The 12,786-nt window shown below is 44.4% G+C and overlaps 1 protein-coding gene across 1 annotated transcript in view; it reads right to left on the bottom strand.

The window, feature by feature from the left end:
- The window catches only part of LOC112918237 (mitochondrial adenyl nucleotide antiporter SLC25A24), a 48,934-nt gene extending 36,918 nt beyond the window's left edge, over nucleotides 1–12,016 (bottom strand). Inside the window, exons 1-2 of the mRNA XM_072754462.1 lie at nucleotides 11,612–12,016; nucleotides 294–420 (exon numbers count right to left, since the gene is read on the bottom strand). Coding sequence (XP_072610563.1) covers nucleotides 294–420; nucleotides 11,612–11,794 — 310 coding nt within the window. The 5' untranslated portion in view covers nucleotides 11,795–12,016. The remainder of the gene's footprint in view (nucleotides 1–293; nucleotides 421–11,611) is intronic.
- Between the last annotated feature and the right edge of the window lie 770 nt (nucleotides 12,017–12,786).

Below are 12,786 nucleotides of genomic sequence, written 5' to 3'. Positions count from 1 at the left end.
ATATCTCTTGCCCAGAGAACATAATTATTATTTTTAACCTATAACTTTAAGTCAAATCAGCATAATATTTATAGTGAACATACACACAGTTTTTAATTTGATAGACAAAGCTATGCCTTTCCCCACTAAAAACATAAATTCTATAGAAAAATCACATTACTATGAAAGACAAGTACTAAAACTACTAGTAATTATTTTCTAAAAGAAGAGACTAAATGCACATTGTTTTATACTCGTGGATATATGAGAAGTGCTTCTTCATAGCTGGTGAGGAATACAAAATGAAGACACACCATCATTATTTTTGTCCAAACTCTTAAATGCCAATTTCATTTTTTTCTCATGGTCTTTAAGGTACTTCATAAATTCTTCAAAATCCAGCTTTCCATCTTTGTTGGTATCACCAGTAGTAAAGATTTTCTATAAAAAAGAAAAAAAGATTTTTTTAATAGGCTAAATTACTAAATTATTTGGATATACATATACTTTGAGCAGACTGGCTGTTTTCCTCTAAGACAAGCATTTTATAAACTACAAGATACTTGACCTAGCATGCGATTTAGATGCCCAAAACAGTATTTTTCCTGTGGTGCCTGGGTGGCACAGTCAGTTAAGCCAGGGACTCTTGATTTTGGCTCATCACAGGGCCATAAGATCAAACCCCACATCAGGGGGCAGGGGAGCCTGTTCAAGATTCTCTCTCTGCCTCTCCCTCTGCCCCTCCCAACTCCTCCCCACACACGCTCTCCCCCAAAAACCATAAATAAAAGCAAATACATTTATATTGTTACTGAAAAATAATTACTGCTTATTTACTTTTACAGATTAGTTGAGGATCACGTTCATCTGGAAATTACATCCTGATTACTCAACGTATACCGAGATGTGCATAATCCAAGAACAAATGGCATAGGATTCTGGGTCCCCACTTACATACTAAAGTTCCATCTAAGAAGTTTATATTTTGGTCAATGGAAATACCAGAAAATGGTATTTTCTGCATGAAAATGGTATTTCCAAAATATGATTTTGGAAATTACAAGCTAAAGGACATCCCTGACCCTATCTTTGAACAGCTTCATTTATTTTTACCCATATTACTTTGCCCTTTCTTATGGCAAATCAGGACTCCAACTTACAATAATGGGGCAAGACTAGGGGTTCCCTTTTTAATTTTCTTTTGTATTCCTCTACAGAAATAAGTGAAAACCAGTCAAATGAGAAAAGCAAAGGCTATTTGTTCTGAGCTTACTATAGCAAGGGAATCAGCCACGGTCAGTTTTGGCTGAACCCAAAGGCAGGCAGAGGACTAGGCAAGCTTTATTGGGGGGAGAGGGGGGCTTCAGGTGTGTCCTGATTGGTGGCTCTTGGCCTGGGGAAGCTGTAGGCAGGCTAATTAGAGGTTGTGCACCCTGTGTGGTGGTTAGGGGTACATACTTCACTTTCTCTACTTGGTCCTAGATTGGAAGTAGGGATAAAACTTCGGGAAGCTGTCAGGTAGCGATCAACTTCTGATTATTTGGGGCTGATTGTTATAGAAGTTATTATTTTGCTACCCGGATTGTCTCTAGAGTTAGCAATGTGCTGTCCTGTAAGTCTGACTTACAGCAGGTTGGTTCCCTGGGTTGTTTACCATAGAAAAGAGGTTCGTGTCCTGAGCAGGTTGGTCTAAGTTGTGGGTCAAAGTTAAAGTTTAAATATGAGCAAATCATTGTCCACTTTTATATTCAGTCTCTCACCCTTCACAGTAAAAAGTCATATAAAAAAATCATTCATAAAAAAAAAATCATTCATAAAATCTATTATCAAAATAAAAAACTCTATCCTTTCTTTCTTATCACTATGTAAGTACCATTTCTATTTTTGTAATCGATGAATTCTTAATTTACATAAATAAATTTTCTACTAGGGAAGCTGGGGACATGTGACAGACAGAACTGGCTAAAGATGTTACTGTCACCCGGGGAGGAAAAGCTACATCACTGTTCCCCTGAAATATAAGGTTCCCTGTGGATCTGGATCTCTCTCTCTCTCTCTCGTGAATAAATAAGATCTTAAAAATAAATAAACAAACAAACAAACAAACAAATAAATAAATAAATAAATAAATAAATGCGGGCGCTCCTCCAGGCCTCCCGGCAGAGCCCCGCTGGGGGTGAAGGCTCCGACCTCCGCCGGCGCCCCCCGCGCCCAGAGCCCCCCGCTTCCCTTCACGTCTCCCCCTGACCTCGCCTGCTCCCCCAAAATGGTAAGCGGGGTTTCACGGTGAACATTCCACCTTGGGGGTAACTGCTTCCCTGGACAGGCTCACTGCCCTCGCGGCCGACTGTCGGGTTCCTATGGATCCCGGGCCCGGTCCTGGGTCGCTGCAGGGACATCCCCCCCCCCCCCCCGCCCCCCCAGCGCCCAGCAGCCGCGCCCGCAGCCGCCCGCAGAGCAGAGCCGCACCGGCGCGCACCGGGCACACGCACGCCGCGGAGCAGCTCTATCCGCGACCCAGAACCCGGGAACCACCAAGGCGCCTTTCAGTGGGTGAAGGCACGAGTAAACCGGGCACGTTCAGACGCGGAGTTGACTCAAGGCTAAAAAGAACTAAAGCATCAAGGCACGAAGACAGGGGGACCCTGAAGGCCCATTACATACTACGAAGTGCAAGAAGCTAATCTGGAAAGGCCGCATGCTATGGGACTCCAGCTATAGGACATTCTGGAAAAGGCAAAATTAGGAACACATTAAAAAGCTCAGTGGTTGCCAGGGGTTTGGGGGAGAGGGTGGCGGAATGACTGGGCAGCGCCCTGGGGATTTTCTTACGGCAGAGAAAATATAGTCCCTATGACACTGTAAACATGGATGCAGGTCACACTACACATCTATCCAAACCCAGAGAATGCCACCAAAAGGGAATCCTGTGGCAAACTACGGACTTTTGGTGATGATGTGTCAATACAGGTTTATCAGTCGTAACACACGTAATAGGCTGGGTAGGGATGTTGACAATGGGGAGGCGATTCATGTGTGGGGGCAGGGAGTATACAGGAAATCTCTAGGACTTCCTCTTAGTTCTTCTGTGAACCTAAAGCTACTCCAAGAAAATAATTAAAAAAAAAAAAAATCACAAAGCAAATTTAACCGGGCCGTTATCTGTTAGCTCTGGCTCTACTCGTTCATCCTGTCAGGTACTGATAAACATACAGAGAGGGGCCTGCCCCACCTCTGTGAAATACCCACAGGCCTGCCCCAGGAGGAGGCTGCACCCCGTGGCTCCAAGTACCACCACAGGCTTGGCAATGCACACTTCCCCCCAGAGCCACTGGGAAGTGGCAAACATCTAATGCCGTTTCACAAGACGTGCTGTGGCCCAATCAAGAACGAATTCTCCCACACAAGAGAAATGTACAGCCTGCGGGGTCCCTGTGCACTGCAGAGAAGACACAGAGTCCCAGGGAGTCACAGCACACAGACGTCCAGGCGGGGCACAAGGGTCCAGTGGTCCAAGGAGGAAAGACAAGTCATGGCCAGAGTAACAAGGAAAACAGACTGATGGAATTTTACACAACTGATAGGAGGGAGCAAAAGATCCAGTTGGTGATCTTATCTAATTAAAGGGCAACTATTTTTGTTGTAGTCAACAATGCTTTCTACTTTTAAAAATGATCCTAGGGGCACCTGGGTGGCTCAGTCATTGAGCATCTGCCTTCAGCTCAGGTCATGATCCTGGGTCCTGGGATCGAGTCCCGCATCGGGCTCCCCGCAGGAGCCTGCTTCTCCCTCTGCCTGGGTCTCTGCCTCTCTCTCTGTGGCTCTCATGAATAAATAAATAAAATCTTTAAAAAACTAAAAATTATCCTGTTTCTCATTTGTTTCTAATTACCATACCCACCCATCCAACACAAATAGACCTCCTCTACGGAAAGTTGGGAGGACACAGTTGAGGAACCTGTCTTGTTCACCACTATATCCCCTGGTCATTGAACAGTGTCTGGCACTATTCCAAAATATTAATTGAAGGAATGTAATACTTGTACTACTACCCTGTAGCTCTGCCCATGCCAAGTTTGCATTTGGGGTAGGTTTCTCGGTATTAAAGAGCTCACCCAAAGTCACAAGTGTAGCAAATGGTGAAAACATGTGAACTCTGGTCTGATTCCACAGCTCATAGGAATAACCACTACACACATTGCACCAGAGAATGAAGTAGATACGATATTCTAGATTTCAGAATGAGGCATCAAACTTTCTCAACAAATCCTCTTGCTGTTTTCATAGATCCTGTCCAATGCAGACTTCTTAGTGGACCCTATGTGACCCTTAAAAAGATAACATCTTTGTAACTCAGAGTGGTCAAAAGGTGTCAAGCAGCATCCTTACAGTGTGTTGCCTTGTAGTAGCTTATTTACTTCTAAACATCTTAACTGGAATGTTTATAAAAGAAAGAATTCTGACTGCCCTAGGATAAAATTACAAAATAGGTGAGCTGAAGCCTTGAGCAAACGGGTAGTAATTTACCAGGTGGAAAAGAGGGAGTGAGAGCAACGCCAACCAGAGATAAGAAAATAAAGAGATAAATGACCATGACTGTGGCCCAGTCAGGGAAACAAAACGTTGGGATTTGGGAAGGAGACTAACAGCTAAGTGGAAAGGGTATTTTATGCCTTATGAAAGAATTCTTCCATTTTTTTCATTCTTTCCAAAATAGCCTCAAAGAAGGGATAACATCAGATTTCAGGATATAAGGAGAAAAACACAAAAGGTACGATATAATGTATTTTAGAACACTTGACATAAGTGTATTGGGAATTCAGTTTTTCTTATACCGTAATCTCCCTGCTATGATGCCTTAAAAGGTACCTCGATGACTTCTCTATTGTATTTCCTTTAGAAATTAAGTTTCTCACAACAGAAATGCTAATGAAATAAAGCCCTCTTGTTAATAGAGGAACTATGCCACAGAGTGAAACCCCGAAAAGAAATTCCATTCAAAGCAATACACATTCGCTAAGCTACTGTCCTTGTATGTGACCCTATTCCATCTGTAGTTACAAATATAAAATCAAAATAATCACAGAAAAAAAATAATAATCACAGAATATCAGAGTTGGAAGAGCCCTTATATTAGGTTGCCCAGTCCAGCCACTTGTCGGACACTTTTTAATCATTCAGCATACACTTGATAGCCCTGAGGACAGAGAGTCTAGGAGCCTGTTATCTAGTACCTGTGACATCAGATTCTAAAGGCTTTTTTGCATCAATTTTCATATCCAGTCACATGTGATCTTGATAAAAGCTCTGTCCAGGAGTCATGGAATATATTTGCATTTTATATTTCCATATTAAGAATAAGGAAAGTAAAGCAATGGGTTAAATTACTTCACCAAGCCTGAACAGTCATAGGAAGCATGGAACTCATTGGCCATGCTGCTTCCCTTCTTGCTCTAAGAGTCTTAGGCCCCTGATGGTGACAAATCTTTCTTAAGAAAGTTACAGTAAGAGTTTGTACACATGAAAATATGACAAACAACTCAGGGGTTTCTGTGTGTGTGTGTGTGCTTAAGGTTTATTTATTTAGAGAGAGAAAGATTAAGAGCTTGAGCACACATGCCTGAAGAAAGAATGGGAGGGACAAAGGGACAGGGAGAGAAGGCGACTCCTCCTGAGCATGGAGCCCCAGGCATAACTTGATCCCAGGACGCTGAGATCATGACCTGAGCCAAAATCAAGAGTGGGACGCTTAACCGACTGAACCGCACAGGTACACCAAACAACTTAGTTTTAAAACTGCCTGTAATTAAAAATAATAATAATAATAATAATAATAATAATAATAATGAATAAAACTGCCTGTAATTGAGGTGCCTGGGTGGTTCAGTGGTGGAGTGTTTGCCTTCGGCTCAGGTCGTGATCCCGGGTCCTGGGATCAAGTCCCACATTGGGCTCCCTGCAGGGAGCCTGCTTCTCCCTCTGCCTGTATCTCTGCCTCTCTCTCTGTGTCTCTCATGAATAAGAGATAAAATCTTAAAAATAAATAAATAAAAAGAAAACTGCCTGTAATTTACCAGGCCAACTAAACACATCTGTCAAGCCAGCCAGCTCTGAACTTGAACACAGAATACCTTTATACTCTACAAAATATGGCTCCCTTTCTCTTCCACACGCTAATAAAAGAGGAACCACTAAAATGATGCCAAGATTGGAGAAGAAAAAAATACCTGTAAAATCCTATTGGGCAAGATTCCTTTTTCATTTTACTGCCTTAATTCTTACATCTGGGAAATTTTTGGGTTGGGGGGGATGCAATGTTTGTTTTTTTGGCCCTGCCCTGCTCCAAATTCTCCCAAGCCTAAATTCAAACAAAATAAGCATACTTCCAGCTAAAACTGCTGACTCTTCTCCATCAGTTTATTTTCCTCACAAGTTCCATCTGAGTAAATTAAAATTCAGATTTTCCTCTATTCTTTAATGTTCTAAAACTTGTTCCTTAGAGTACCTCAAATGATATCCCAACATTGACACTGTACTTGAGAATATTCTAACATGGCCTTTGATGAAAAACACACAATAAGGAGGAGAAAGTATACAAAATAGAAAATACTCTAAAAAGCATACCTTGCTTTGAAGTCTTTTTCTCCCTGGGTAGTCTTGGAACACTTAGTAATGGTTAGTGAGCTACTGTATTCTGTATGCCTCTTTTCTACACTCTGCTTTTATATTTCATATTTTTTTCCATTGAAGGCCTACAGAAATTTGCTCTCTTCTAAATGTTGAATTCATTACAAAAGCTTGGAAACATGGAGAGGAGATAAAATCAGGTGGAAATTTAGAGGGACTTCACATCCAGCTGAGTATCTGTCTTAGATGCAAACTATTATCTTGAAGTCATCCCTTGAAGAGTCACCTCAGTTCTCATTTCTAGATACTCAAGTAGATAATCTCCCCCATCCTTGATATTATGCAAATCCTTGATTTATGCCGCTGAAATCTCACCCCACCCCCCCCAGACTGACCATGTAATCCTAATTCCAAGTATTTGGTTGGCTACTGTTTCCCAGGCCTGCCGCAACACCCTCTCTTCCTCCATCTATTTCCACACAGCCACCAGAGTGATCTTCCTAAAACATAAGTCTGCCTTTGTCCCTCTTACTTAAAACTTCCTAAGGCTCCCATTATTCATATAAAATCCAAACCACTGTAGGCAGGCCCCAAATGTCTTTCATGACCTGGCCTCTGTCAGCCACCGACATGACACTATTCTTTAAGATCAACTAGTCATTAGGTGGAAATTCAGTTACATTGAGGCCTCCTGTTCTGAAAGGAGTACTGGCTCAAGCCTACAGGAACAGATTCCTCTTCAGGTAAGGGTTTCCCTCTCCTGCCCACAGACGCTTAGATAACACCACTAACCTGGAGGCTTATGGAATGCCTGGTCCACAGGCATGAAATCGCCACATAATACACTCATGGTCTTAAACCCCCTCTCCCCCGACTTATTTTCTCCTTTCTCTTACCCATCACAAGTATTTCTCCCAATGAACCTTTTGCACACCCAATCCCGTCTTGGTTTCTCCTCCTCAGAAGACTAGAACTGACAATACCAAGAGTAGTCCAACACCAGAGGTGGTAACATGGGATTTGGAAACTGGCTCACTCACCACCCAACTGGCAGAGACCTGAGTAGAGTATGAGGCAAGAATAATGTCTTACACAAGGTGGGAGCCCAGTGCTGGCAATTTCCCAGTGGTGACCTGGGAAATAACTGAGGGCAACACTCTGGTAGTAATTCAGGAATTTGAAAACTAAGCTATAAGGATAGGCAAAAAAAGTATATTGTTAAAAGGATTGTTTCACCAGGAGGACACTCAAATGCTACATTTGAATACATCAGTAGTAGAGTCCACTATATAGTCTCTTTTTAAAATATAAAAGGGGAGGGCAGCCCAGGTGGCTCAGCTGTTTAGTGCCGCCTTCAGCCCAGGGCGTGATCCTGGAGACCCAGGGTTGAGTCCAGGCATGGAGCCTGCTTCTCTCTCTGCCTCTCTCTGTATCTCTCATGAATAAATAAATAAAATATATTTAAAAAAAATATATATATATAAAAGGGGAAATTGACACAATTATAAACAAAAGTTGGCAAATCCACAATCATAGAGGGAGTCTTTGCCCTCTTTCGGTAGTGATGTAATTAACAGTAATTAACGGTTAATTGATTGCTTATTAGGTACCAGGCATTTTTCTAAGTACTTTACATATTTTAATTCATTTATTCTTCACAATAACCCTCTAAGATAGGTACTAGTGTTGCCTCTGCCACAGTTGAGGAAATTGGACCTAGAGAGAGATGAAGAAAACTCAGAGAAAACCCAGAGAAGGGTGGGGATACTGGCAAAATGGATGAAGGGGAGTGGGAGGTAGAGGCTTCCAGTTGTGGAGTAAGTCATGGGGATGAAAGGCACAGCACAGGGAAGAGAGCTGATAGCATTGTAGGAGCGCTGTATGAGGACAGGTCATAATCTATACTTGTGGTGAGCACAGCAGAACCCATAGAGCTGTCGAATCACTATGTTTACACCTGAAATTAATGTAAGACCGTGTGTCAACCATACTTCAATTAAAAAAAGAAAAAGAAAATTGTCCAGAGTTAACTAGTAAGTATCAGAACTAAGATTTAAACCCAGACAGTTTGATTGGCTTTTTCTTATTTTCTTATGCAGGTAAAAAGATGTTTACCTGGCAAAACTATGGAGCCAATAAAAAAATCAGCAGTTGAGGGGCAAGGGTCAATAGGCAGAGCACAGGATTTTTAGGGCAGTGAAAATCTTCTGTATGATGGATACGTGTCATTACACATCTGTCCAAACCTGGAGAATGTACAACATCAAGAGTGAACCCTCAGGTAAGCTATGGGCTTTGGGTGATAATGATGTGTCAATGTAGGTTCACCCTTGGTTTAAAAAAAAAAAAAGCACCATTCTGTTGAGTGAGGCTGACAATGGGGGAGACTGTACATGTGATACGCAAGGGCAGATGATATATGGGAAATCTCTGTAACATCCTCTCAATTAAACTTACTGCTCTTAAAAAATAGTCTTCATTTTAAAAAACTGTTTATCTTATTTTATACAGCATTTATTGATATCTTCCAATAGGAAGATTTTTTGGTCATCTTTTCCTATACATGATAAAAATAGAAGCACTAAAAACTACTTTACAATTAAATTTTTATCTTTTTTTTTCTGTAATTTTCCTCACACAAGCCACTTCCTTATTTAGGCTGTTTGAAATCACAGTCCTAAGTCTGCTTGCATTACTCTGCCTAGATGACTAAGATGTGACCCTCAACTTTGAGATGCTTGGTCTCAGTGGAGGGTACAGTGGATAACTAAAAATAATACCTTTTAAAAATTATAACAGTAGTGACATGTGAGACCAAGGACCTACAGGTAGTAGGGTGTGATCAACTCTTAGAGAGGGCGGTCTGGAAAGGCTCATCTCAGAGGAGGTGATGTTTATAAAAACAAAACAAAAATAAAAGCCTCTTTTTACCCCCTAACAATAACAACATATAATTATTTTTAAAAGTTGAAATAATACAAAAATTGTGAAGAAAAAGGTAAAAATTTAACTCCCACTATCCATAAGTAGCCTTTACTAACCTTTTATTGAAGAAGGTACCAGTCAAAAGAATCCTGGGATTAGTTAATAAGATCTAATATAAGCACAAGGAGTGATATTATATATGAGTACATATGCTTATGCATAAAATATATATGATTGTGGGCAGCCCTGGTGGCTCAGCGGTTTAGTGCCACCTTCAGCCTGGGGCGTGATCCTGGAGTGGATCCCTCGATCTGGGATCGAGTCCCGCGTCAGGCTCCCTGCATGGAGTCTGCTTCTCCCTCTGCCTGTGTCTCTGCTTCTCTCTCTCTCTCTCTCTCTCTCTCTCTCTCTCTCTGTGTCCGTCATGAATAAATAAATAAAATATTTTAAAGAAAAATAAATAAAATATATAATTGTGATAAATACATGCTATCCTATTCTATGCATACACATGATTTTATAGAACTTTATAATTTGTTCACATATAAATTCTGGAGAACCAAACACATTTTTTATTCCTGTTTTTGAGTTCATATTTTATTAATCAAACTTGCCAGAGGCTTATCTATCTTATTCATATTTTCAGAGAACTGAAAAAAGTATGTCTTTGGAAACTGAAAAACACACATTTAAATAAATCATGGATCAAAGATGAAATCACATTGGAAATTAGAAAATACTTGGAAGTAAATAAAATACAAACTTGTGGGATGTGGCTAAAGAAGTAAGTAAAGGGATACTGAAGCTCAAAACTAAGGAATCAGGCATTCAACTAAAAAATTAGAGAGCAAATGAGTAAACCCAAAGAAAGTAGAAGGAAATACACAAACATAATGAGAAAAAAATTAAAAAAGAGACCATCAACAAAAAGTACCAAAAGTAAGGGAGGCCTGGGTGGCTCAGTGGTTGAGCATCTGCCTTTGGCTCAGGTCGTGATCCTGGGATCGAGTCTGCACATCGGGCTCCCCTCCCCATGGGGAAGACTGCTTCTCCCTCTGCCTGTGTCTGCCTCTCTCTGTGTGTCTCTCATGAATACACAAAATCTTTTTTTAAAAAAGGACCAAAAGTTGGTTCTTTCAAAGTATAAATAAAATAGACAAATCTTTGGCAAGATTGAAAGGGAGAAGGGTGGAGCTCGATATCAGAAATGAAATAGAGTATATCACTACACATATAGTCGAACTTTTTAAAAATCATAAGTGAATATCACGAACCTTGGATAAACAAGCAGTTTTCTAAAAATTGTAACTTACTAAATCTGATTCAATAAGAAACAGTAAATACACTAAAGGAACCTGGAACTACTAAAGACATCGAACGAGTAGCTTAAAATAGAACTGTGAAACAGTTGCTGGCTCTTGGAGTTTAATCCCCTTCCCTCTTGGACTGGGGAATGTCCTCTGACGTTTCAGAAGGGTTGGAGAGGTTCCAAGTATCTCCACCCTGCTAGAGGCGCTGAACTTCAGGGACAATTAAAATGACTCAGAGAAGTTGAAACTGCAGCTCAGCGACAGGCCAACCCTTCGGATCAATTGCTCAGGACACTAAGAAGGTCTTAAGCCATGGGCTGTTGCCTCTCTTGCCAGGCCGCGGAGGAGACAGGCGACTGGGTCTCCAAAGTTCTGCAGCAGCAGACCGGGCGGCCTCTAAGGGATGCAAAGTGCGAGCCTCCTACAGGACCCGGGGCCCGCGGAAGTCCGACAGCAACGAGGCCAGAACCAAACAGAAGTATGATTAAGTATTGGCAAAAGCTGAGAGTTAAAAAAAAAAAAATTCTTTGCGATCACATTTTGCAACAAGGGCCCCGGATGCATTCAGACCAAAAGTACTGTGGTCTCAGCGGGCCACGGCGCTCGCGCACGAATTCCCCCCGGAAAGACCGCGGCAGGCGGGGCTGCGGCGCCGGGGTCGGCCGGGGAGCGGCGCGGGGCCCCACCTCGGGGCCCGCGGGGTGGCGCCCGCGGTCCCCGCCCCCCCGCCGCCCCGCCGCCCCCCGCCGCGCCCCGCGCCCGCGCCCCACCTCCTCGGCCTCGCGGCCCAGGGGGATGCCCAGGCTCCGCAGCCCCTCCTGCAGCTCGCCCACGTCCACCACGCCGTCCCGGTTGTGGTCCAGCTGCTGGAACAGGGCCTCGTAGCGCGTCCGCCGCTCCGCGTCCTGGCAGGCCGCCGTGGGCGCCACGGAGCCCCGCAAGCGGCCGAGCATGGTCGGGGGCGCGGGGGCCCGGCCCGGGGGGGGGGGGTCGCGGCGGGGAGAGGGGGAGGCGGGAGGGGGAGGTCCGGGGGGGAGGCGAGGGGGCACCCGCGCGGGGAGGAGGCGAGGACCGGAGCGGCCCGCGGGGGGAGGCGAGGACCCGCGCGCCCGGGGGAGGGAGACGAGGCCCCGCGCGTCGTCGGCGGGCGGCAAGGGCGCAGGAGCCGAGCCCCCGGCCCCGCCCGGCCGGCGCAGGGAGTGGCCGCGCCCGTCTCGGGAGGAGCCTGCGCGGCGCCCGCCCCCGGGGAGGCGGGAGGGGAGCGGGCCGGGGGGAAGGAGCGGGAGGCGGGGGCGCTGCGAAGCCCGGGTCCCGGCCGCGAGCCCCCCCCCCCCCCCAGCGCCCGGGGGCGTCCCCCGCGCAGGCCCCGCCACGGCACCGCCCCCACCGCCTCCCGTGGCTCCAGGGGCACCGCATCTCTGGGCCTGGTTTCCACTGACAAAAATGAGGAAGTTGGGTGTTTGCACCTGGGGTGGGAATTCTGCTGGAAGAAGCAGAGGAGTTAAATCTGAAAGCAATTAAAAAAAAAAAAAAAAAAAAGTAACACCTAAAACCACTAGGCATTATACTTCACCTATACCTCAGTAGAGCTGGGGGCAAAAGACAGAAACTCAAGGCTCTTTGGGTCAAGGTTCATCCAGGCAGGGGGTGGTAAAACCTGGGATCTCCTTTGCTCTACAGCTTAGTATGATCCGAACCCTGATAAATCTCAGGGAGCATTTGCCAAAAGCACTCGGCAGGGAAACCTCGGGCCCCTCTCAGGAAGAGCAGCTTCGAGGCCTGGGGCTCACTTCCTACCACGGAACTTGGGAAGTAGGAGGTGCCCGGGTTCTGATCCGTAGCATAACGAGAGCAGGTTTTTCAAATCTGAAGATAGGCACACATGTATTGCCTGGACAGACAAAATGCCCAAACCTAGAGCCAAATTTTTAGCACTAGGCTTCAA

Source organism: Vulpes vulpes, chromosome 3 (assembly GCF_048418805.1).
Source record: "Vulpes vulpes isolate BD-2025 chromosome 3, VulVul3, whole genome shotgun sequence".
Classification (NCBI taxonomy): Eukaryota; Metazoa; Chordata; class Mammalia; order Carnivora; family Canidae; genus Vulpes; species Vulpes vulpes.
Note: the sequence above shows the minus strand (reverse complement) of the source record. Positions and strands in the feature narration are given on the sequence as shown.